Source organism: Lepus europaeus, chromosome 9 (genome assembly GCF_033115175.1).
Source record: "Lepus europaeus isolate LE1 chromosome 9, mLepTim1.pri, whole genome shotgun sequence".
In the NCBI taxonomy this organism is placed as follows: domain Eukaryota; kingdom Metazoa; phylum Chordata; class Mammalia; order Lagomorpha; family Leporidae; genus Lepus; species Lepus europaeus.
The window spans coordinates 93,311,448-93,338,632 of NC_084835.1; the positions used below are offsets into that span (position 1 = coordinate 93,311,448).

Here is a 27,185-nt window from a genome sequence, read left to right on the forward strand (position 1 = left end):
ATCTGGCAGGCTTGGGAAAAGTCTGAATACCAATGAGCCCTACTGAGGGCCTCAATAATTTGCAACTACATCAAGCTCCAAGATAGCAGCAGGGATAATTTATTTTAAAGGTTTATTTATTTGAGGGAGAGAAAGGGAGAAAATATTCCATCTACTGGTTCACGGTCCCAAAAGGCTACATCAGGCAAAGCTGGGCCATATTAAAACCAGGAGCTAGGAACTCCATTTGGGTTTCCTACATGAGTGACACGTGATATTATCTGCTGCCTTCCCAGCTGCATTAGCAGGGAGCTGAATTGGAAGCAGAGCAGCTGAGATTCAGACATACACTCTGATTTGGGATGTTAGTGTCCTAAGTGGTAGCTTAACCCACTGTGCCACAGTGTCAACCCTGAGAATTTATTGTAGACCAAGAAAAATTCTTGGATATACTCTTTGGGACTCATTTTGGTATGAGGCACATGTAGCCAAGGAGGGTTGCCAAAGAAATGATGCTGTAGACTCAGACTATGCCCTTTGAAGTGTCTCCTAGGTGTAGACAATGTTACATTATAGTGTTGAGCATGGAAGAGACCCTGGCCCAAGGGACCAGAGTGACTTGTCTAGCATCTCACTGCTGTGCACTGCAAAGGCAGTGTCTATGCTCCTGCCTCTGTGTTCTTTTCGAGGCCATTGCCTCTGTTTCCAAAGGGCCTGCTGGGCAGTCCTTTCCTAAGCAACTTTTATTTCAGTCATCTCTGCTCCTTGCCTCCTGTCCCATGCAAGGGTTAACTTTTGTTAGACTGGAGGCTTGAGCCAAGTACAGAGTGTCCATTGTGCTCCCGCCCCCTCAGGAGGAGTAGCTGACTGCTGGAATGTGACAGGGCAACAGGTTTTCACCTTGCCTTAGCTCCCTCAACTTTCTGTGTGTGAGCGAGTGCGTAGGCTCACACATGTGTTGGCAGGGGTACATCACAAGGGGCTTTGTGGTTGTCTCCCACACTCACCAAAAAATTGAGCAGTGAATTTGAGGTTATAGGTATGTGCTGGAGAGAAAGCTGAAGTAGAACAACAGCTTTGTGTGCTGGTGAAGTAAACAGACAGGTTAGGTTTCTTTGCTCTTTGCTTTTGAAAGCTTTTTTCCATTTTGTTTTTCTAAGGTGAGGGACACATGGTAGACAGCAGATGGGGCAAGGGTCGCCCGAGTGGGTGGAGCTGCAGTTGGAGTATTTGAACCACGGGATGGGATCTTGAATACCTCTCAAAAGCTGAATTCTTCATTTAGAAAGAACTTTGTGAAGTCCTCCAAGTGCTCGTCCCTGACTGGGATGCTGAAGCAGATGTAAGCATTGTACAATGAGTTGGTCTCAACCTGGTACTGCATTGTAGTTGACTTAGGAAAAACATCACCCAAAACATCACGGAAACAATGCAAGACTGGTGGTTAGTGGCAAACGATACAGTTGGGTGCAATTTCAACCAGGCAGGAGGAGATTTTAGTTGTCCAGAGTTTACAAAACACTGCCAGGAAGAAGTGAAGACTTGAGCATGGCCTTGGAAATATGGGGGTGGGGGGTTTGGAATCTGTTTGCCCATTTGTTCATTTATCCCTTCATGCCACAGACATTTGGGAAATATCAGTTGTATGTACTGATCAGTGAAAGAGGATAGAATAAATTCTCTATAAACACTCATGCAGAAAGGATTCTGTGCATGGGATACTGTTGTGGGAACAGCTTTTACTTGAGTAGTTCATTCAAAATGTTGACCTGAAAAAATGTAGATTTTTTAAAAAAATATTTTATTTGAAAGTCAGAGTTACGCAGAGAGAGGGAGAGACGGAGCCAGGCTAAATCCAGGAGCCATGAGCTCCTTCCAAGTCTCCCCTGTGGGTGGCAGGGCCACACACACCTGGGCCATCTTTCACTGCTTTTCTTGGTCATTAGCAGAGTGTTGGATTGGAAATGGAACAGCAGGGACTTGAACCAGCAGTCATATGGGATGCTGGCATTGTAGGCGGTGGCTTTACCTACTGTGCCATAACGCTGAACCAAAAATTGTTGAATTTGTTTTTTTGTGACTGTCTTACTACTTGAGTTTTAAGTTTTGTTAGTATTACATGTACTTCATATCTTCATCCATTCATTTCCAGTTGAGAACTTATCTCTTTTATTTAATTATTAGATCTACCATGTACATAGTCCTACTGTGGTTTGGAGGTTCAGATGGATTTAGTTTAGGACATTTTACTTTTTTAAAAAACTTATTTATTTATTTGAAAGTCAGAGTTACAGAGAGAGAGAAAGGGAGAGATAGGGAGAGATCTTCCATCTACTGCTTCATTCTCCAAAATGTCAGCCATGCCAGGCTGAAGCCAAGAGCCAAGAACTCCATCTGAATCTCCCATATTGGATGGCAAGGGCTCAAGCACTTGGACCATCTTCTGCTGCCTTCCCAGGCACATTAGCAGAGAGCTCCTGAAAATGAAGCAGCCAGGACTGGAACCTATGCTCTGATAATGGATGTGCCAGTCCTTTTGGGGAACTTCTAATGGAAACTCTGTGTACCTTTTGTCCTGACCTAACATTAACTTTATAGGTAGAGACTAGGGAATTAAAATGGAACCTTGGAGGTCTCTGCCAAAAGAATACACCCTGAACATTTGTGCTCTAAGAAAACATGACATGCAAGTTTAAATGGAGCTGGGTGCAGTCTGAGAAAGGCCTGCTTGACCTTACACATTGACAAGCAGGGCCGCGCTCTGAGGCATCCTTATGTCTGCCACAGCTGGTGCCACACCTGACACTGGCAAGAGAGGTCTCAATGAATGCTAACTTGGAGATGAGTTTTTAAAATTTAAAAGAAATTTGGGCAGGTGAGCAGTTTGGTCTAGAGGAGAAAAAGAATTTTTTTTTTTTTTAAATAAGATTTGTTTATTCAAAAGAGAGAGAGAGAGAGAAAGAGAATCTTCCATCCCCTGGCTCCACGTCCAGATGGTGGCAGTGGGTAGGCTGCCAGGCCAAAACCAGGAGCCAGGACCTTCATCTAGGTCTCCCACATGGGTTGCAGGAACCCAAAGCACTTGGGCCATCTTCCACAGCTTTTCCAGGCATATTAGCAAGAAGTTGTATTGGACATGAAGCAGCCAAGACAAGAACCAGTGCCCATATTGAATGCTGGTGTTGCAGGTAACAGCTTTACCTATTATGCCACAATGCCGGCTCCAAGAATCTTTTAGCTAAAAGAAACATTAGGATTCTGATAAACTAACTGCTCAGTCCTACTCCCAAGTGGGGACCTTGTCCTCTTGGTAGCTTGGGTCACAGGGGGTGTTCAGTGTTTGCTCATCAGCTTCAGTGCAGATGCTCAGACTCTCACAAAGGTGGCCTCTTTTCTTCCAGAAAAGTGATATTAATTGGATTTGCCTCTAAGTGGAAGTATTTGTAAGTGTATCTTTCTGCAGGAATGAGCAGTTTCCAGGTGCCAGATTAACTGGAAGGCTTCTCTGGGAAGTGGGGTCTGTGTTAAAGTCCTGGGTGTCTTGCTGGCTAGCTTCCTCAGTGGGCATTGGCTACACATGTGCTGATATTACAGGGAGAAGACACATGCTCTGTCTTCTGGTTTCTACTTCCTGAGTGTTTTCAATGTACCTTTGCAAACATCACTGGACATTTTCTAATGGGCACATTTGCTCTCCCAGGCTTTAAACCAGTGGGCTTGGAAGCAGAAACCTCAGATGTACAGTGATGTCTTCTGCTGGATGCCCAGTCAGCTGAGAAGGTGTGAGTGTGATCTAAGCAACAGCCCGAGGTGGAAGAGTGAGATGTCTTGCGGTTTTGTACAGTCTTGGGCTGTAGGTGTTCTGTCGAGAATGACAGAATGGCATTTGGATTTTCTTTGCTGTTTGAAAATTATGCATACGAAATTGGGAATAACAGGACTAAGGGTGAAAGATGAGTTAGCTGATCCTGTGATGGCTTAGAAGCTAATTTTTCTCTTCTCATCTGGAGGAAAGCAGAAACTAGGATCCTGGGGGAACTCCCAGCACTTGCAAAGGCCTGTAAAATGCTCCTTCTCGATCTCTGCCTTTCCCTTTTGCTGTTATGTAGTCATAATGCTATGCCATTGAAGGACCCAGAAAGGGAATTAAAACTGTCTAGAATGGCTATTTTCATCAAAATAATTGAAAAGGATTAAATATCTTTCTTTTGTATCCATGGAAACATTTTTCAAGTCTGTTTAATCACATTGTTCTAAGTGATTTCACATTGAACTGTTGTTTTTTGTTTTTGATTTTTTTGGTGTGTTTTCATCTTTCAAGACTCACACCTAAGCTCTGCATTTGTTTTCAGAAATAGAGGGAAGACTTTCTTTGTATAATTGAAATAATCCATGATGAAAGGTGATAAAGCTCAGTGGTCAGCTAAATGTCCTTCTTCTGAGGGAGTGGAGAGCTTGGCTCAGGCAGGTCGGAGGCTGTGTTTAGCTTTGCAAAGTGCTTTTCACATGGGAGAGGGAAGTGGTGCAAGAAGCCAACCAAATGTAGTTCCCACAGATATGAGCATCAGCACTTCAGACTTCTCTTTCGTCATGGTTGGTTTTGATGGTGACTCAGCCGGCTGTGGCTTCTCAGTAAGAAACCTCTAGCTTGTTTCTAGACTGGAGGACTTGCTCCTCTTATCTTTTTTCTTGTGCCCACAGCTATAAGAATGAATGATAGTCAATTATGAATGCATGTGTGAGTGTGTTCCCCCTCTGTCCCAGTGTCACCCAGTTTGGGTGACATATTCTTGTAGAGTTTCCTCCCATCAGTTGCTCGTTTCTCGGATACCATGGATAAGTGTGGAAAGGAGCTTCTGGGGCTTAGATTGAGTAACTTTTGTAGTCATTTTCTTTCCTGAAAAACTAATGCTCTCTCTGCTTCTCAGTTGCAGATCTGATGTCTTCTGAACACCTCACCGTGTCTCCATTCCTGGGACTCTGAACCCAGCAGCTGGACCACTTTGTTCTTGGAATTTTGGGCATCCTTTCTTCTCACATTTCCCTTTTCCCTTCTCTCTTTTCCCCTCCTGAGAACTCCTGAAGACTGCGTGATTGTCATGGAGTCCAGGGAAATTTTAAGCAGCTCCCGGCAAAGAGGGGGCGATTCGGAATTCCTGCCTGTCTCCTCCACCAAGCCCCCTGCAGCTCCTGGCTGTTCAGGGGAACCTTTGCTCTCCACTGCAGGACCTGGAAAGGGGATCCCAGTGGGTGGAGAACGCATGGAGCCAGAGGAGGAGGATGAACTGGGCTCAGGGCGGGACGTGGATTCCAACTCCAATGCAGACAGTGAGAAGTGGGTGGCAGGAGATGGCCTGGAAGAGCAGGAGTTTTCCATCAAGGAGGCGAATTTCACTGAGGGGAGTCTGAAGCTGAAGATTCAAACAACCAAGCGGGCTAAGAAACCCCCAAAGAACTTGGAGAACTATATATGCCCACCTGAGATCAAGATCACCATCAAGCAGTCTGGGGACCAGAAGGTGTCCCGAGCTGGGAAAAATGGCAAAACTACAAAGGAGGAAGAAAGAAGCCACTCCAAAAAGAAGGTAAGAAGCTGCATCTTTTAGATTTCTTTTTTTTGTTTCTCTGTTTTTACCATTTCTAATGCCTAAGTTTTTAAGGTCAATTTGCATATTACTTATTTAATTTTGATTTATCAATCTTCTTGGTGAAATATTTAGGGCCTGCAGAAGAAATGGCTCAGATACAAGTTTGGTATACTCTTTCATTTATTATTGTATCATCTACTCACCTAAAAACATAGCTACTTGGATTACAAAGCTAGAGAGTTGCTCTTTATTTTATAGCAGGCAACTGGTTGGATCAGCTAAGCTGTAACAACATTTTAAGTTTTCTATCTTATTTTGGGGGGTTTTAATATTTGCATTTGTTCTCATTGTCAGTGACAAGTTGAAAAAATTTGGTCAATCAGAGCAGTGAAGAACTGTTAAAACCTGCTCTTGGTTTTAATCATCAGTACTGTAAATCTTTCTAAGATGAGTCATTCCCCCGACTAAGGAAGTCCGTCTTCTTAGTAATTGAGGCTCTTACCGAGCTGAGAGATCATTGTTGTGAAGGCAATTGATGAACATCAGAACTCAAAAAGGGGAAAGAATAGGGGCAGATGATTGGACTGAATCTTGTCCAACACATCATAGATTTTTAAGATTGGGTATCAGATGAACTTGCTTGACTGTCCTTCTCCTGAAAGTCAAACATGAATGTACGAAGCTACTAGAGAGGTGGTTGGTGCTGTCAGTTGGTTGGGAATGAGGGCATCTATGTTTCATTGCATTTGTTTTGCATCTCAAGAGTCACAGTGTCCTCCATTCCTGGGAAGGGTGTTTTACTAAACCAGGAGAGTAGAAGACTTAGAATAGGAAGCTTATTTTTTGTCTTCAACAATCCTTGGGACTTGGGAATGCTCTGAAAAAGAAGTCTTTTTGCTAACAGTTTTGGCGTTCTAGGTTGTAGGAGTTAATCAGTTTTTGGCTTTCATTTCTTTACATTTGATCATTTGTTTGGGCTCTACCCATGGTGGATTAGCTAAAATGGCTCGGATAGATGATCCGATCTCCCGTAAAGCACAGAGGTAATCCGTAATGTTTCTGTCACTAATGCTTCTTCAATTGTGGAATAGACATTTTCAATGAAACCACTAGGAATAATTTTGCTTTTAGTATAGGGCTTGGGTCGTTCCTCATGCCAGATGTTTTGGCTGATTTGTTTCATTTAAAATTTTAAAAATGTGGGCTAGAAGAGACTTTCTTAAGTGACTAACTCCTCATCATTTGCCCAGTAAATCTGTCCTGATTTCAAAACTGAAAATCCTGCATCCAGGAACCCCGACACTTCCAGGCAAACCTGAACAGGTGGTTAGCTCACTTTAACATTTTGGGTCACAAAGAACCTTTGAAAACAGACTTGTTTTGCCAGAGCATAGAGGATATATTTTTCTCTTCCTCCAATGACGACTTTGCAGGAATTGCTGGATTCTAATCAAAGGTTTTCTTAACATACACAGAAAACAGGAGATTTTTACTAGAAAATACAATAGATCAAATCATGTGGAACTTGGAAATAAAGTTTGGCTTGCAGTTGGATCTCTTCAGCTATGAGAATGAATGCCCTTGTCACTGGCTCCTGAGATGGCCAGTCTTTGTGTGCTGATGAATTTTTGTGGGGCTGGGTGGTCCTGAAAACTCTGGTAACTGTTTCCCTCAATCCCAGATCTTAGCCATGATATGAGTAGTAGCCTGCAGTTTTGAGTGTGAAAACCTAAATTCACTTCCCTAAAATGAGAACAAATTGTCATGACTGGGTCTCATTTTACCCTGAAGCCACAGATTGTTCCCAAATATAGCCATCTGCCCATTGCAATTACTCTGGAATAACGCTTTGGAATTTGTGACATGGGGTATGATTTTGAAGCTAAAATGTGCAGAGTGGATTTTGGTTTTCATATCAGAAATTATAGGTGACCATTCTCACCCATGAAGTCAGGTGCCCTTTGGGACCTTTATCGAGAGAGAGGTGAAATCACTTATTTGAATTTGTGATTTGTCAGGTATGCATTTTCATGCTTCAGCAATTGGAAGGTGCATAATGGAAGGAGGACTGAAACTGAATCCACGTTGCTGTTTGCTGATGACTGTGATGGGAATGTCCTACAAACTTTAATAGTTAGAAGCTTGCTTTCTGTATGCATCTCCATCCTTCCTATATCTATTCATGCCTAGCACTGTTACTTTCCAGAAATGAATGAATAAAGTTATCAGCAAGGAATCTTAAATATTTGATATATGAAACAAACATTCTCTGATCTCTATTGGATTAAAATGCTAATTTATTACTCTTCTAATTCCTGTTCTTTTGCAAGCAGAGGGTAAGCCACAGCTGTCGCTGAGGTTGAGAGGTGAAAAATTTGTGTGGAAGAGTTTAGTGGCATGAACTTGCAGTATGTACTTATTTGTATGAATGGAAAGTATGTGGTCAAGGATAGGGAAAGAATGAGAATGGCATTTTGTAAGTGACAGATCAGCATCCAACCCTGAAATCAGTCTTAACGGATTTTTTTTTTTAAATGAGGTCAGCTACTCTTTGGAGAAGTGCACATCAGAATCAGAACCTAGGATAGGAGCTAGCACAGAGACTTATTGAGATGCTACTTGTGGTTGTGGAGACTCCTACTTGGAAGTCCTTTGAATGTAAGTGTTTACTTGGAATAGGGGTTGGCCAGTTGCAGCCTGGAGCCAGGTGCTGTCCTTTGCCTGTTTTTGTAAAGCTCACAAGTGAAGAATAGTTTTTGAATTTTTAAGAGGCTGGAGGAAATCAAAAGAAAAATTGTAACACATGAAGCTTAAATGAAATTCAAATATTAGTGTCCATACATATTTTTTGGAGTTGAGCCAAATCCGTTTGTTTACATTTTGTATATGACTGCTTTTGTATTACAATGGCTGAGATGAGTGATCCTGAAAGAGGTGCTATGGCTCTCTAAGCTTAAATTGTTGACTAGTTGGCCCTTACAAAAATACACTCATGACCTTAAATGTAGGGTAAGGACATCGAATTTCAGGGTAACAGAGTTTTACTTTGTTTTGTTTTTAATAATTCAGCCTCCAAGTTTGGAGGCCAGGGGAACTGGGTGTTACATTATGTGCTTTTTTTTTTTTTTTTTCTTTTTAAGTGAACCAATTAATTTTGTTCAAGTCATTGCTTAACAGCCTCAGGCAAAGACAGCTTATATTGGATCCCAAATGATTTTCTTTTTCATTGGTTTTTTAAAAAAGAAAGCTGTGTAGGAAAATGGTAGCATGGCTTATATATCACACACTAGTCTCTGCTAGGTTAACTCCAGTTAGATATGTTCTACTGCTCTAGGGTGAAGGGTGATATTTCTGGCATCTTTAAGGGGTTTCTCCCAGATTTCAAATCTAGGACTAACCTTCCAAACTGGAGAGGCATTTTAGATGGTCAGGGAGTATGGGCCCCTGAGTGGAGAGACCCAGGAAAACGCCACTTCACCTGGCTCTAGGCTGTATGGATTTTTCTAACCAGGGGATAAGTCTTCCTTCCACATGAAACAAGGGTGGGAATAGAAATGCTATTTTGGGGAGAAGTTATGATGAATGGATTCATGAGAGGTGTGAAAGCAGCATTTGGTAGGAAGTAGGGACTAAGGGGAGAGCTCAGAACACGCTTTGGGCTCCAGAACTGTCCTTTGGAAAGATTGCACTCTGCACCTGGACTTCTTCCATGTAACTTGTTCTTTATCAGAGGATCAACATTGCTGTATCTTAAACTTACTCAAGTAAGTGATATAATAACTTATACTTCCTCTAGCTCCCTTTAAGTCCTTCAATAAAAATGAAAGAGAATGTGAAGATGAGAGAAGCAAGTGTGGGTACAAAAAAAGAGCATAAAATGTTGCAGCAGCAGCAAAGTTATGAAGAGATTCTCAGTTGGCAGAGCCTAGCAGTTTTTCTTTCCATAGGACTGAGGGAGTTAGGGAGCATCCACTTGGGGTTAGCAGCGGGAGCCAGGGCCAGAAGTTATGGACAGACTCCATATAGTGACTCAGGGCGTGGGTTGTGGAGAGATAGTCTGACATCCCCTGGCCTTGTGAGTTTGAATCTAGAGTATAATCTTATTGGAGCTGCAGTTTCTTCATCTATCAAATGGAGATTATAATTTCTACATGCTTGTATTAGTCAGCTTCTAGTTACTACAAGGAAATAGCAGAGACATGATGCTTAGGAAGGAAAGAGGCTTGTTGATCTCACAGTTTTGGAGGCTCTAAGTCCACATGGTATGACTCAGGCCTTGGCTAAGGCCCCAGGGTGGATGGTGGAAGGTGTGAGGAGGAATGATCACTTGGCAAGCCAGGAAACAGAGAGAATGAGTGGATGCAAACCCATCCTTTTTTTTGTTTTAAAGATTTATTTATCTGAAAATAGGAGTAACCCACAGAGAGAAGGAGAGGCAGAGAGAGAGAGAGAAAAGTCTTCTGCTGGTTCACTCCCCAATTGGCTGCAACTTCCAGAGCTGTGGTGATCTGAACCCAGGAGCCAGGAGCTTCCTCCGAAACCCAGGCTTTTATAAAAATCCTCTCATGAGAACCCAAGGGGTCACTTGTGAACTACCTTCCAAGGGCATGTCCTCAGTGACCCGAGGGTCTCCTACTACAGCCCACCTCCTAAAGGTCCCATTGTCTCAGGAGTACCACCCTGGGGACCAAGCCTTTAACACCAAAGACCTATTCATCATCCAACCATAGCCATGTAGCTTGAAGGGAGATTTTTGAGCAGCAACAACAAAAGGATGAATTTACAAAGCACACATGATTAAGCTACTTGGCAGAACTCCTTCTAGCTGCTTTGCATATATCCACTTTCCCTATTAGTCCTTAGAACAGTCCTCTTATTTATTTACAGTGGAGGGAATTGAGGCTCAGATTTCTTCATAGGAGCAGTAGCTGGTAGGAGCAAGGTTTGAAGCCAATTCTGTGATTCACTACTGTATCCCAGTTGCTACATTATTGTACTCTGTGAAAGTCAAGGGTTGCTGGGAGGAAAGAATGCCTTCTCTACACTTAACCCACACTAGCTGGGGTAACACAGTCCTATCCTGACACGTGTCTCCAAGTTTAAGTGTTCCAGGGTATTTGGGGCTGGAGAGTAGTTGCAAAGCCTCGGGAGCTAAAATTCCATTAATCTTCCTCTATTGTGCTCATAATTTGTATTTGCTCTTGATGAAACTGTGTCTTCTATTTTATTTCTTTGGACTTAATGTACCCCTCCCAACCCCACTGGGAGGACTTATTTCCTATAGAGCAATGACTTCCACCTGATACTCATCAGGTACCTGTCACAATCCTAGAAACACCTTCAGAATTCATCCACCCTAGCCCCACCATGACCAGCATCATGTGTTTGTGGAAAGACTAGAGTATTCTGTTCTCAGCTCTCACTACCCCCTCTTGGGAAGCCTAATAAGCCCTTCCCTTATTTACTCATTCCTCAGATAGCACTGTCTTTGCACCAAACACATAAAGTAGGTAGAAGGAAAAAAAAAAAAAGGTTTCTCAGGTGTAGTGAATGGAAAGTGAAGTTGGCATCAGATTACATAGGGTAATGGATATCAAATATGGAAATAGGTTTGGATTTCATTCTGTAAGTAACGGGAATGCTCAACAGACTTTGGATGTGGGCAAGAGGATGGGTGGGAATCTGTGAAAAGGTGCAGAGAAGCTTAGAGTGGAAGACATAAAATGTTGTCAGTGAAAAGGAACCACTCTGGGTTGATCCATTTTTTCCTGGAGTGTGTGGAGAGGTACATTTTTCTCCTGAGCCTTGTTGGTTGTAGAAGAAGCTGAAGTTCAGGCTATGGGAAACAGTGGTGGGTAGGTAGTGCCTTCTTTGCGAGAGATCAGATTGCCTGGCCTCTGACATATATGCGCAGAGTTATCCCTGAGCCAGCTACCCTCCTCGAGATAGGTCTTCTTCTCTTGACTTCATTTTTATCAATACCTTCTCTGTCATACCCAAGTGTATTGTTTGACTGAGGGCTTTGCCTTCCTTCTGCTGGCACTGGGAATATAATGTTGTAAACACCTAGAGTATGAGTATCTTTCTGTACAACACCCTTAAACTGTTCAGGAGAGCAGGTCTCACCAGCATTTCTCCACAAAAGGCCAAATATCCCCTCTGGTTTAATTTTAGTTTCATTCTCTAGAGTCTCTTAATTTTTTTTTTTTTTTACAGGCAGAGCTAGATAGTGAGAGAGAGAGACAGAGAGAAAGGTCTTCCTTTCCGTTGGTTCACCCCCCATATGGCTGCTAAGGTCAGTGCGCTGCGCCGATCTGAAGCCAGGAGCGAGGTGCTTCCTCCTGGTCTCCCATGCAGGTGCAGGGCCCAAGCACTTGGGCCATCCTCCTCTGCCTTCCTGGGCCACAGCAGAAAGCTGGACCAGAAGAGGAGCAACTGGGACAGAATCTGGTGCCCCAACTGGTACTAGAAGCTGGGGTGCCAGTGCCACAGGCGGAGGATTAGCCAAGTAAGCCGTGGCACCGGCCAAGAGTTTCTTAATTTTTAAGCAATAGATCCCTATGCATGCCTGGAAGTTTTATTCCCTAATAGGTTTCCCTCAGTATTTTACAGCAAAAGCAGAATGGGTAGGTGGTGAATGACCTTTTCCACAAAATATTAGTCTCTCCAGTGCAACAGGAAGCACTGGATATGTTGAGCTGGAGGTGTGAGGGGAAGTACATTGAAACTGGGAGGTGGGAGCCCTGGGCACCAGCTCTGCCTCTGTTATTAACAGTCTCAACAAACATGCTTTATTCCTTGAGACTCTGTTTCTGCGTGTAAAAAAAAAGAAAAGAAAAGAAAAGCAATAGTGGATTTAGACTTTGAATTCTTACTTCTGTTCTAAAAACTGAAGCTTTTAGAACCATTCTTGGGTCTGGCATTATGGCATAGTGGGTAAAGCTGCCAACTGCAATGCCAGAATCCTATATGGGCACTGGTTCATATTCTAGCTGCTCCACTTCCCATCCAGTTCCATGCTAAAGGTCTGGGAAAAGCAGCAGAAGATGACCCAAGTGCTTGGGTACCTGTCACCCACATGGGGGACCTGGATGAAGTCCTGGTTCCTGGCTTCAGCCTGGCCCAATGCTAGCTGTTGTAGTCACTTGGGGACTGAACCAGTGGATAGAAAACCTGTCTCTCTGTAACTCTTGACTTTCAAATACATAAATACATCTTTGCCACCCCTTCCCCTAAAAAAGAATCATTTAATCATTGTGTTCCGCAGGGCAAGTCTTCCTCTTTGAGCACACCAGTTACTATAAACATAGATTTTTGACCTCTGTTTGGATCCACTGTTCAATCATCAGACTGTTTCCTTTCTCCTGACTTGTCAAAGGCTGGAATCATGGGAGCAGGTGTCAGAGTTGGACTTACAAAGTGGTGAGATGCTCCAAACTTGTGTTCCATGATGGCATTTGGGGAATATTTGGTTCTCCGTGCCACCCCTTCCTGTGTTTTGGATTCTCTGGGCTTAAAGCATGAAGCTGGTCTGCTTCCTTTTGGTGTAGGTATGCCGTGATAGTCAGCTTCTCTTTGACTTCCCTAAGGAATGTTCTTTGGGGAACTCTGTGCCTTTGAAAATAAATCGGCAGATTTACCAGCAGGAAAACTGTGTTCTGTTCAAACTGAGTCGTTCATTCCCTGAAGTGTGGACAGCATGATCGTAATATGGAATTCCAGGTGAGGGGTTCAGGATCCATTAGAAAGAGTCCCTGCTTCCAGAGTAGATTAGAACTGGAGCCCCTGGTTGTATGTAGGAAGGGGCTCTCTATGCCCTGGAGAGAGAATGTCTGCCCTTGAACTTGGACTCCACCGCCTGCTCACTCTGCATGATCTCAGGCAATTACTTAATCTCTTGAAGCCTTTCCTGACTGAATGGGAATTGGGGAAACACGGCACCTCCTTGTTGGTGTCTTTGGGAAGATGGGAAGTACCTATGGGGCACTAAGGACAGCACCTCTTTAGGCTGCCTTTCTGTTGTTCTTGCCTGGCCTCTCTGTCTCTGACCACCCACAGAACTTCCTCACTGTGGGCTCAGAGCAGACACACAGTGGTGCTGGGTGCCTGAAGGCTTGTGCTGTGTGGAATTGTGTTAGCTGGGCAGACATTCAGCATCTTATTGCACATGCCTGTACAGCATCTACTAGTAGTGCATATTCCTGAAGCTTGTTTTTATTTGTTTTTTTTTTTTTTTCCTTTGTAGGGGTGATGGTGGTGGTGGTTCTTTATTTAGAGATGATTCAAAGGTCTTTTATCTCTGTGATCATTTATCTGCCAAACCAAGATTGCCATTGAACACAAAGAATGAGTCAAATGAATGTTAAACCAGTATCAAAGGAACAAGTTGAGTTCACCTAGTGGCTGCCGCACTGCCTTCATGTATAGAGTTACTCCCATCCTTGCCTCTCTGTCATTACAATTTTACATCCTCAGAAAGTCCCCTCATTTTTGTATTTCCGGTTGACCTTCAGTTACATTTTCCTTTCAACTTTTTAATTAAAGGCAAGAGAAACAATCCCTTTAGGCCCTGTCCTACCCCATCTTTTGACTACTGAGTGTTGCAACTTTAAGTTAAAAAAATTACCTTCAAAGTACAACAGTGCATAACATCCCAGGACATCACTAGATGCCTTGCTTATTGATTAAAGATGAGCGACTTTGATCAGGAAGCTGTTGGCACTGGCTAAGGGCAGTCAGGATGGGAGACCACAGGGACATAGATAGGAGGTTCTTAGAGCCTGGACTAGAGGCTCTGGGTTCAGGCTCTTGACAACAGGAAGCACAGGAAACACACAGCTCCAAACATTAAAGCCATGCACTTTAGGGGATTTTATTTATCTACAGTAAACTAAAAATTCATGCTATAATTTGCACATGGCCAAACTGCTTTGGAGAAAAGGATTCAACTTGTATGGCTCTCAGAGTGGTTTGACTTGGAGGGGAATCAGTGGAGCTCAATAGAGCCAGGTCTCCAGAATTTGTATAGACAGATGTGGCACGCAACATCCCTATGGATCTTGGTCACACCATGTCACACAGATTGCACACAAGAGTCTGAATTAGGTGTTGGCTGCTGAAACAATGAGCTTCCTGGTGCCAGAGGAGTGCAGGGGGAGGCTGCTGTTCCAGAGTATTTGTACAACCAGAGTCCTGTGAGATTAGTGACCCAGCTATGAGAACTCTTCCATTTTCTATGATATTCCCATGGATCCAGCCCAAGGAAGGCAAGGACCTTTTTGTATATACTGAATGTGCATTTTTCTTTGAAGCCCCTGGTTCTTTTGTTTTTGTTTCTGTTTATTGCTGCGTGCCCTTCTCTCCTGGAGCCATCCTCCCTCACCTCTCCAGCAGCTGATAACTTCACCAGGGGAATCAGTCGAGGTCTTTATTTACTCTGAAATGTCCAAGTAGTACCCATTTTGGGATCTGGCCTGTGAGCCAGTTGATAATCATCGTTAGCATCAACTGCAGGTTGCATCTGAGCATTTTCTAGACCGTGTGTGTGTGTGTGTGTGTGTGTGTTTCACTCAGATGATCTTCTTTGCCTCCCATGAGTTTCTAATAAGTTTCACAGGGAATGATAGAAGGTAATGAGGTGGCTAGAAAATCATCAAAAGGAGATAGTATCTCTGTCTCCCAAGATGGGCCCCTGTGCCTTTCAAATATAAATTGGCCCAGGAGTATGAGCAGTGTGAGCAGCCTTTTATGTCAGGCCAGTTAGTTCATTTGTTTAGTGGAGATCCAACTTAAAGCAAATGCTTTTTATGGTAGATCATGGGTGTGGTTAAGAGGCAATCTATTTGTGGTATATAATGGGACCCTTCATGATCTCTCCATCCTTATCTGTTTTGGCCTCAAGGAGGTGGAAGCTAATTTATCTGCGTTTGTAGTTCTTCCTTGCACCATCAGGTTCCTGAGCTACCCCAATCTTCCCACTTGGTTGCTACTATTTCAGTGACCGACAGGCTCAATATTATTCTGGGTTTGGAGTGCTGTTCAGTCATGAAGGAAGCCAATACTGGAAGATCCAGAAAGGTTCTGAGACCTAGGAATTAAACCACTGAGGACACAGGCTGGAATCAGGCACTAGGAATGCAAACAAGGCAAAATGACAACAGAGGCTCTGAGTTTAAAGGAAGGGATGAGACCACCATAGATCAAACTTCCAGGGTCACAGCATTATGTGTGGAAAGCCAGAGAGCCTATGAGCACTTTGGTTTCAGTATTCCTCTTCAGTGAACAATACACATCTTCCAAAACCCTTGAAGCATGGTCATTTGACTATTATTCAAAGACCCTCATGGAGGGACTCCCCACAGTTGTGGCAGCTCTTGTTTTAGAAAGCTCTTTCTTGTACTGCACTAAAGTCATCCCTTTTAAAGCCCATGTATTTCAGTTCCTAAAGGTACTCCTTAGATTCCATGGTTTTCACCTTGGTTCCTGTGCTAAAAACGTCATTTTGTTAGTGTTCCTCCCCGAAGGTGAAGGTAGGCAGAGTTCACCAAGCCGAGAACAGTACCTGGAGATGGACTGGCCCTGCACACCCTTTAGAGATTGTGACACCCTCTGCTGTAGACAACAGACATGACCTTGGCTGTGCCAGCTTTCTGGCAGTGATGTCATTTTTTTTTTAATTACTTAAAAATGTATTTGAAAGATAGACAGAGATTTTACATCTCAGGGCAGGGCCAGACGTAAGCCAGAACTACTATGTGGGTGGCAGGGTTCCAAATATCAAGGACTTGAGCCATCACCACTGCTTCCCACGTTGTACATTAGCAGGAAGCTGGAATCAGAAGTGAAGTCAGGTCTTGAACCTAAACATTCTGATGTGGGATATGAGTGTCCCAAGCAGTGTCTTAACTGCTGTGACAAATACACACCCTTTGTCATTGTTGACAAGCTTAAGTGCTCAGTGACACTGTTCACATGTTCAGTGAACCCAAGGAGGCCATCTTAGTTAATAATACGTTACACTACCTCTGCTGGTCCAGTACATCACAATCTACATTCCTAGAGTTTTGCCCAAATTCTGATGTTTGTGTTGTTACTTCTCTCTGCACCACCGTTCCAGGCAGATATGTGAGTTAAATGTTAATCAGATGGTTTGGGTCTAGGACTACACAGAAGGCAGTGAGGAAAGGTACTGTTAAATCCAAGTGCCCATCTAAGTGTATACCTCTCCTAATGGCAAGGATTCTGTCTGCCATTCTGAAGCTGGTTTCTCATTTTTATAATGTTCTCCTTTACCTAAATGAAAGACCAGAGTAAATCAGAGTAAATGATAGCTATGGACCAGATAAGAACACTGAGGACAGGAGTTTTATCTTTTACTACAATATTCACTTATTTAATTTCTCCAGTGTAGATGTTAAACATGCTCATGTTAGCTCCCTGCCAATGCAGATAGTTCCATGGAAAGCACTCTTCTCCAGCAAATCAGTTTATGACTACTCAGCCTTGTATATTTTTGTATTGGTTCCTTTGCAATATCTGAAATATTTCATTGTGCCACTGTTTCTATGCTCTTGTCCAGATTCACTGGGGCAGAGCAGAGGCATCTACATCCTGCAGATATCTACAGAGCTCTATGGTGTGAGTGGCACAAGTGCTGCGTGGGGGTATAGACAGATTTTGTTAGGAAAAATTGAACTCAGAACAGTTAGGTAACAACCCAGGGCAGTATAATAAACTGTCCAAATGTGTGTTGCAGATAGTGCATCATGGTATGGGCAACTGATAACAACCTCCACATCTGCCCTGCACCTGTATAAAACACACTCACATCTACCCAACTTCTGCCCTTTCTGGCTTGTTATTTGGGTAGCTCTGTAAAGCAGTTGTTAATCCTCCCTGTTTTATAGACTAGGGAACCAGCTCTGAGGGTCTTTAAGGGCTTGCCTTGGGTTGTAGCTCATTATAGAGGATGGGGGTGCTGTGGAGGACTCCAACCCTCAGACCCCTTGGTTTCCAGTAGTAGGAAGCAGTCATTGAACAATTTCACTCCAGCTGTGTTGCTGCATCTCTGAAGAGACAACAGTGGAGCCCCAAGTGCCTTACCTCGTGGTTTCCGCCGCTTGAGCCTAGGCTGTAGGTAAACCTGAGCATTGCACCTTCAACCTGAAGACTCACAGCTCCTTCCGAGGCCTGCCCATAGGCACCTCCCTGCTGAAAGCACTCGATGCTCCCCACGGTCAGTGAGGCAGGATACATGTGATGGGCTGGCAACACAGCACAGCACGGGGCTGTGGGATAATAGGCTCAATGTGACTTAATCTGGAAGTTATTTACAGAGTGTTGTGAGGTGCCCTGGTTTAGACCAAAAATGTGAGATTCAGCAAGGGGCTCCTTCCAAGCAAGGTCCCACGAGCACTGTCTGGCTTGAGACTTGAGAGGAGGACAGATACTGCAAACCATGGCTCCTGGATCCCCATCCCCACTCTGCCTTTAACAAATGAATCTGTATTTTCTCATCTTTAACAAGGGATTACAATTTCCTTCTTCTTTCTACATTCTTCTGAAGAGAATCTGAGACAATGACTGTTAAGTGGTTCTCAACTGTTATGGGGTGATGGAAGTAGAAGAGGCTTGCCTTCAGACCTACTCTGTGGTAGACTGCTAACAAACTACAGTCTCTAATTAAACTTTTCCATTGCTTTCTCCAGTATCTCCCTTCCCTGGCCCCTCTCCTCTGCTCTTAATAAAGCCTCCAGACGTGGCTGTGTCTGACAACAGCTGCAGGTTGGAAGTGGTCAGCCTCTGAGTCCAGATACCCGCCACATGGTGTAATTGCCCTTTGTGAAATTCTGGGGTGAGAGGTCAGTCTTCTTTGCCATCTTTGTCACTTCTCAGTCATCTGTATCCTAGTGGCAGTTGTGTTATCCTAGCATCCTACCCCTACCCCCACCTGCCCCCTCCTTCTTCTGGAGCCCAGGAAAAAACCATCTGCTGAGTTGGCTTTCAGTAGATTTTTTTTTTAAATACCAATTTCCCTTTGTTCTGAGGCAACCTCCAATCAGGGCTGGTGTGTGCCTGGTTTGGCGAAAGGCTGGTATTGTGTTTCATGCTCCCGGAGGAAAGGTTGTCCACTTGCTTTTCTTTTTGATTTGATTCCCTGCCACTCTGCAGGAGAGTCAGAGGTTACAGCTGCTGCTGTCAGCTGCAAATGGGACCCCCCCCCCCCTTGTTTAAGAACCTACATGTTAATCCCTTGGTTGGGGAGGAAAACACGAAAAGAAAGCCAAAAACAAAACAAAAAATTAAAATCACTTCTAGCAAAAGTCTTTATTCCTCTTTCCTGAGTCACACCAGGAGTCCCTTGTGTGCTGAAAGGCAGATCTTGCTGTCCTTGGGGGTTTCCTTGGTGTCCAGCCTCCTATCTCTCCTGGTTTCTTTCTGGAGAATATAAGCTGCATGTCAGGCAGAGGAGAGCCATTCTTTTGTGGACAGCCTGAGTCACAAGGAAAAGCACCTGACCGTGCAGATGCTGCCCTAGTCAAACCTGCAGCCACCTTTTGGAACTGACAGTAGCTGGGAGCATTGCCAAGCACTTGGCACTGTTGTCTACCAACTCCTCTCCCTCCCTAGATGTCATTGTCCCCATTTTACAGATGACTAAAATGAGGCACAGAGCCAGGAACTCTCCTCCAGGTCTCTGAAGCTGCCAGGAAGCTGTGATCTCAGGATGCCTGCTCTGAGCTCTGAGGCAGCTGGCTGGGCTCCTGGAACAGTACTCAGCTGGTTGAACTTGAGATAGGAGCCAGGAATCCTTACTTTCTGACCTAACTTGAAAGATCTGCAGCAAGGTGCTTTCTCAACCCTTCTGTTTCTCTGTGAAGTGGGCTGGGTGCACAAGAGCTGGGTGCCTGGAAACCAGTTAGTTTGGTTCAAACCTGAAAGCTTATAGGATCTTTTAACCCTGAGACTCTTGCTCTTCCTTTTTTTTCCCATCACAGTCCACAACATTAGTGGAGCTCCTAGCATACTTTGGAGCTGCCGTGGCCACCATCTCAGGCTACACTGTGACCCTGTGGAGTTTGCCTTTGCCTCACATGCACCCATCCCATCTCAGGGGCCTGTGTAATGAGTTTGACCTTAATTAAAAGGAAAGCACTTTTCACTGCCCTATGGTGATGAGAGGACAAGTTGGGAACAAATGCATGATGCATGCCACAAATTGGTGAAAATTCAAAAATCCGTAAAGCTGTTTTTTTTTAAGAGGAAAGGTAAAGCTGTACTTTAACACCCCATTTTCTCCTTCCTCTCACTGTTGGGCTGGGATAATGACCAAGAGCACTGGGAGACCTGAGGATTCCCCTAGAGTGGAATGAAAACTAAAACAAATCCAAGAGCAACACACAAAAAGAGAGACAGAGCTCGAGGTCAAAGCTTGCTCTTTTGCTTCCTCTCCAGGCCACAGGTGACTTAAAATATGTGCGGGTGTGTTTGTGTCTTTCTGTGTGAGTGAAAATCTGTGTGTGTATTTTAATTTCTTAAAATATGACAGGTTTCTATTCATGTGTAATGTAAGAAGTATCACAGTGTGGCTGAGCAATGTACTTTTATTTTAAAAAGATGTTTATTTATTTATTTGAAAGTGAGTTACACAGAGAGAAGGAGAGGCAGAGAGAGACGTCTTCCATCTGCTAGTTCACTCCCCAATTGGCTGCAACAGCCGGAGCTGCCATGATCCAAAGCCAGGAGCCAGGAGCCTCTTCCGGGTCTCCCACGCGGGAACAGGGGCCCATAGACTTGGGCCATCTTCTACTGCTTTCCCAGGCCATAGCAGAAAGCTGGTTCAGAAGTGGAGTAGCCAAGACTCGAAATGGCACTCATATGGTATGCTGGAACTGCAGGCGGCGGCTTTACCGGCTATGCTACAGCCCAGGACCCTGAGCAATGTACTTGGGTTCCTGAAATTATCTAATAGAGTCTTCATGAAGTACCACATGAGGTGGTTTTTACTAAATGCTCTCTCTTTTTCTTCCTTTTCTAGTTCAATCTATGTGTGAAAACAAACCTTGTCTGAAGGAGGCTTAGGGAGGAATAGAAGGCAGTACACAGACACTCTGGACTTGGGGAGGGAGGTGCTTCAAGGGATGTAGTCCACAGACTGGTGGCACAGCAACCAGTGGGCGTGAGCTTGGGAATGGCCCCTCTTGGTCAACCCAGCTGACTTGGGCTGCACGCCCCTCTTCACAGCCCCTCTCCAGAGTTCAATTTCACCTAGGCTTGCAGATCCTGCAGCTGTGAGCCCCAAAGAAGCAGCAGGAAGTTGCAAAAGGAGAAAGATGCCTTCTCAGAGGGAGAGAGCATGTTCCACACCACACCTGAGTGGTCTTTGGGTGCTCCTGCTGATGCTAATTATCTCACGGGACATGCTTTTCTCAGCAGCAGTCACTCACTAACTTATTGCTTCATTCATTCATAAATATGTTCTCCACTAATTGCTTAACTGCATGTCAGGCAGTGCTATGGAGATACGACTGGGTATTGTTCCTTAAATGTCCCAAGTGGGGTAGTATTGTCTGATTTGTAAATGCTATCAAAATAGGAAACAAGATAGAACGATTTCTCCATGGGCTGGGTCCCAGAAGGAAGATGTCGAAGATTTCTCAATGTAATTGACTGATTATTTTGAGTGAGTGATAGGGACAGTGTGTGTTTAATTGAGAAGAAAGACAAACTCATTTAAGGAGAACAAGGTGAGATGTTAAGTGGAAGGCACCCATTCTGGTGTCCATGTGAAGATGCACGTGGCTTTATGGTGTTGATGTATTTCATCTATGGACTGTCATTGAGATACTCAGCATAGAAAGGAAAAGGATAATAACATGTTTGTCAAGAAACTTGAAGACTTTCACATTGCACACTAGGACAGAGAGAACAGAATCTGGGAAAGGTAGCAGAATAGACAGAAGCACGAGTCTGAGAAGTAGAGGGAGGCCAGCACACCAGAAAGGCCTGGTATGGGGCACAGCAGGTGCAGTGCTAGAGGCCATATGAGAATTGTTCATGCCAAGGGGAGGAGAAGAAGGACAGCATCTGAGTGAAAGTGTGTGCTTGGGGTGGAGGGGAGGAGAGTGGCTGCTGCTTATGGATGGCTAGGTCTGGGGGTGGGGGAGAAAGGGGCTGCCTTGGGAAGGCTCCAACATGCCGGGTGATCTTAGCTGAGAAGAAATGGAGATGACCCTGTGGAATGAAGCCTGGCCTGTGGTTCTGAGACCCTTATAAAAATGCTGCTTGTTCCTCCTAGCATGCTGGCAGCTTTGTGCTAGTATTGAGGCCACTGCTGATACCCCATAAGTGGCAGCTGGGGGTGGGTCCAGACAGGGGACCAGGGAGGTGGGTCCAGGGAGGCGCAGGTGCTGAACTTCTGGGTGCCTGCCTTTCTTTCTGGCTTCATTCCTAAATGACAGCTGACCTCTGCTCCCAATTTTAGGCTGGCAGCAGATTGCTCTCTGTCTTACGTGGACTGTGGAACAGAAATGACTGTTTCAGCTCATCTTATTCAACTCAGGGAGATGATTGTGGTCCTTGGATCTTCTCTTTCTCAGAAGAGAATAGCCTAGCTGTGAGGACACTGAGTCACAGCACACAACGTCCAGGCAGTGGAGGCAAAGAGCTGGATGGGAGGATGAATAGATGAAGAAGTGGTTCAAGTCCAATCTAGAAAGCATCAGTGGAGCTCCAGGTATCTGTGTGAGGCCATCATCATGTTTCCCTGGAGGACTCAGCTGAAGAGGGTAGTGTAGTTTTCTCTGCACGTTAGGGAGAGTTCAGTGTTGTATGCAGTGTATAGTGCTGTGTGCAGTGTGCGTGCAGGTGTAGCCTCTGGGAGGAGAAGTACTATAGCTGGTCTGATGGAGCCTGCCCTGAGAAGTCAGAAGCATAGTCTCTGCTCCTAACCTCTGTGTTTCCTCACCTGCCTCTTGTTCTCAGGGGTCACATCTAGAAATGAAGATAAGGAAGAAGATCCTGGACTCTTCCAACTCTGGTATTCTGGCCAATCACTATAGAAATGCCTGTTCATCTGTTTATCAGATACATTCATTTGTAAACATGAATTTTATCTAATCATCAGTGTAATAATGGACCCCATTCTCCCAATAACTGCCTGTTGTAGGTAGCAAATGCATGTTTATTTGAGGGAAAAAAAACCAGACATATTCATCCACCCCTACTAAGAATGATAACTAGGAATGAAAAGGGAGGGAAATTACACAGGTTTCAAAGCAGGTAAAGGAATCCAGAGCCATCATTCCCAATTTCTACAGACTCGTCTGACTTTGAGAGACACCTCCACCTTTCCATTGTGTCAGGGAGGTCAGGCCCAAGTGTGATGCTTGCACTGTGCCCATGTGAGAGAGGCCAGCAAGGGATGGAGGTAGAGGGGATGCTTGAATGAGGCTTGAAGAAAGCCTAGGTTTATGTAGGAGGCGAAAGAAACCAGCAGATTGCTTGAATCACTTTGCAGGTGGCACATTGCTCATGGTGTGCTTTGGTTGTGTTGAACAAACCTAACTTGTTGGCCTGCAGTAGTTACCTGGAAGATGTGGAGTGGGAGGAATCCTTGGTAAGCCAGATGTGGGAGATGAGGTTTTTTTCCTAAGTGCATCAAGAAAGAAATGGAGTCCCCCATTCCCACCATGGCAGGGCAGGAGAAGGGAGAATGAGGGGAAGAAATTATGAGACAGCTGGCATTGGAGGGGAGCAGGCCCAGAAACAGTTCTGGAATTGACTACAGCACCCAGTAAAGAGTGTAAGTGTCCTTGGTTTTGCTGTCACACTAAAGAGGCTGAGAGAGTCTTCAGGAAGGCGAAAAGGAGCAGCCTCAAACATCTTGATTTCTGAGACTAAGAGATCATTTTCAGAAGAATTTATTGATTCATGTTCTTAAGAATTCATAAGCATCTTCCTGACACTTATGAAAAGCTGTCTTGAAAGGGCCTTGAGCAAAGACACATGTAAGTATGCACAGAGGATGCCCCTCCAGCTTCTCTCCTGGGGGATACATGGAAAGTGGACTTTATCACACCTAGTTTCTTTGGCTGTGTAGGCTGTGTACGTCTCAAATCAGCAGTAGCATGTGAGGTGGTAAAGTTTGAATTTCATCTCATAGCGTCACTAGTCCATTTTGTTTTGTCTGTGCTTTTCTGCTTGCTCCCTTTCTATGCTCTGTTCTCCAGCCTGGGCCATGATCTGACAAATTTCTTCTTTTCTGCCCCTTCTCCAAATAAAGCTTTCAGGGAAATGGCCAGCATGTGTTTGCTCCCATCACAATATCTCTTCTCAAACCTCTTTAAACTACTTTAAATGGAACCCATCCATACACTGTGAATGAACACGTTGCACTTTTTCTGTTAGAAAGGAACAAAAATGCAGATGGCCATGGTGGGGAGTTTTCCCCACCCTCTGAAGGTGGGGGAACAGGGTAATGGTGTGAAAGAGTGAATTAGTTATGGCAAATCTTGTTAGTGTCCATTGTAAGCAGAGAAGCTAAGCCATCTGTGGCCACTTGCAAAATTGTTTCTTGTTTGTTCAGGCTCCCAACTGAATTAGATCTTTGTGGCTCCTGATTATCTGTACATTGTCACTTGTTTGCCGACTAGAGGGTGCCTAGGCATGTGTAGGTTAGAGGACATCTGTGTGAACATGTATGTGTGTGCTGAAAAGAGCCCATTGCAGTTACCCTGTTGAAATAGAGGTCTGGCAGGCTGTCTGGATCTGGGCTCTGGGCTTTGGGCTTTCAAGGAATGGGGACAAGCCTGGGAGCTTGTTTCTGTTATTTGTGGACATTCTTGTCAATATCTCCAATCATTTTCTTGGTCACCCATCTCTTAGTCTTCTCCTGAGTCCTCTGCTGCCCTGATTCCTTTCTTACTTTTGCCTCAACTTTTTTTTTTCTTTTTTAAGATTTTATTTATTTATTTGAGAAGGCAGAGCTACAGACAGAGGGAGAGACTGAGAGAAAAGTCTCCTACCCACTGGTTTACTCCTCAAAATACCACAATGGCTGAAGCTGAGCTGATATGAAGCCAGGAGCCAGGAGCTGCTTCTGGGTCTCCCATGTGGGTGTAGGCACTCATGCACTTGGTCCATCTTCTATTGCTTTCCCAGGTCATAGCAGAGAGCTAGATCAGAAGAGGAGCAGCTGGGACATGAATCAGAGCCCATTTGGGATGCCATTACCATAGGCAGAGTCTTAACCTACCACCCACAGTGCCAGCCCCTGCCTCAGCTTCTAAGTTCCTCATTGGTGGTATGTGTGGGTGAAGGGCAGAATGTTAGTCAATGATATCTCACTATGGGCTAAGAAGGTGTCTTAGGAAACCATTTGCCACTTACATGACTGCATTGTCTGTGTCGGAAATACTCTTGTTTCATTTTTGTTCACTCTGCAAGTGTTGATGGTAGACAGACCTCCTGTAGACAGTTGGTGTCTTTGATGCTGGAGGTATCTAAAAACTGCATGCCCTCCCTGATTGTTCTTTTTGGAGCTTTGGTGGGGTAAATGTGATATATGATGAACACTGTGGGTGCTGTGGATGGGATAAACAAAGCTCTGGAGGACATGAGAGGAGGGATTGGCCCTGGGGATCTGATGGCCACTGATAGTTTTGCAGTTGAGTGCCTGTAGAAGGGAGTGACTGTGCAGGGCATACAGTCAGGAGGGTGTTTGTCCCCAGCTTCTAGGATGTCCAGGCTGAAAAAAATGGTAAATGCAAATATACCAAAATCAAAGAGCACAAGTAGTCCATCTGTGCATCATCTCAACATCCTATGGGAAGCATCAGACAGTTGAAGTCTGCTCTGTTTTATTTCTAGCAGCAACAGTAATTAATTTTCTTTATGACATCAGCAACTTAATTAGCCAAAGTTCCCTGCATCTTGATATCCTCTCTGGATGGACATCATGCTTTTTCCCCTCTTCTTCCCTTCCTCTCACTTTGCTTTATACTGGGGACTCTGGCTATAAAGAAAGTTGATGCTTTCATCCCTTCAGAAGACAGTGTTTCATCCTGTTGGGCAGTATTTCCATGGCTATTTGAGAGGGTCAGGCTGCTTCCCATTGCTTCATGGACACACACAAAGAATGTTCAAGTAGAAAGAGACCTTGAAGATCATCAGAGCAGTCTTCCTGTTACAGACAAGGCCATAGATCCCAGATCAGTGAAGTCTCAGGATTTGTCCAGGCTCACATGGCCAATCAGTGCCAGTCTCGAAAAAAACCTACCCTTTCTAGTATCACAATGCTGGGCACTAAAAAAAAAAAAAAAAAGACGGGGCACTTGATTGCTGTGGCCGGTCATTGACACAGCATGGGAGTCTGCCGTGCCTGTTTGCTTGGCCCGTCTTATTACAGCTTGGCGCTTCTCTCTTGAACCTTCCTGAACCCACCATGCCTTTGCCCAGGAAAATCAGATAAAGGAGCCTTTGATTTCCCAGCTGCCCTGTGCATGCAGCATTCAGAGAAGAGGGGCTGGCAATGGGGGTGGGAAGAGGAGAAAACATTTGTCTTTCAATACTGGCCTGACATGAAAGCTTCACTGCCGGGCATTTTGAGAACCCCGTTAAATAATGGTTGCAGCCAAGACAAAAGATAAAACTGACCCACTAGTTATGTAGTTACTTAAACATGATTTACCCTGCATAATGCTGCCGGGGACCTGAGGGTCTTGTTTCTAACGAGCCAAGAGACAGCACAATTAATTACGTGGGAAGGAGTGCTAACAGACAACAAACTACTTGTTGCAAAAGAAAAAAAGTCTTTAAGTATTCTGTGCCATCTCCTCCCACCCACTCATACTCGCAGAAGCATACAGACCTGGCACAGCTCACAAACTGGCGGGCACCTGTGAGGATGAGGAAAGATGTGTCCTGCCTATCCTAATGTCTGATGTGGGGGATGCTGAAATAGCTGGAACTGAAGGTGTTGCAGTGATTGGCGTGGGAGGGGCGGGGATTGCTTGAACACAGGTGTTGGGATGAGTCCGCCAGGAGCTCTACATCCTTCTGCTCCAGGGTCCATGATTTCAATCTTGTGGCTGCATCTGTCAGTCCTGTAGCTTTGTGTCTCAGTGCCATGCCCACTGGAGGTTGCTGGGATGTGGGAGTGGGGAGCAGGCCCAGACTGGTGGAAAGGTTGTGGATGCTGAAGCTGGGAGCCCATGGACGGGAGATCTCCGATCTGGTATGATGTGCAGGTTTTCCAAGCCTTGTTTTATTTTACAAGCATGTTCCAGCCACAGTCTTCTCCTTGCCTTGGGAGTGTCGCCTGCCTCTCTTTGGCTAATCAAGCAGCCCAGCAAGTTGGTGTGGTGGGGAGCATCTGGGTTGCAAAGATGAGAAGGTAAAGGCCGGAGGGTTTGAAGAGGTCAGGGTCAAAGGTTAAAGGACAGGGGTTAGCAGCAGGCAAAAGCCCAGGATTGAAATATTTGCTGAAGGCTGACAGGCAACAGAACAGAGGCAGACAAGTGGCAAATTCCTCTTTTCTCTTCTAATTGAGAAAATATTTTGAGTGATATTCAGTCAGTGTGCATAATGAGTGGAGGTGGGGCTGGAGGTGGAGAGAGA

General features: G+C 44.6%; 1 protein-coding gene across 2 annotated transcripts in view; it reads left to right on the plus strand.

Annotated features, from left to right (window-relative positions):
• SETBP1 (SET binding protein 1) overlaps positions 1-27,185 on the plus strand; it is a 393,524-nt gene that overhangs the window by 16,677 nt on the left and 349,662 nt on the right. For both annotated transcript variants that reach the window (XM_062201596.1, XM_062201597.1), the window contains exon 2: positions 4,908-5,564. In XM_062201596.1, coding sequence (XP_062057580.1) covers positions 5,079-5,564 — 486 coding nt within the window. In that variant the 5' untranslated portion in view covers positions 4,908-5,078. The remainder of the gene's footprint in view (positions 1-4,907; positions 5,565-27,185) is intronic.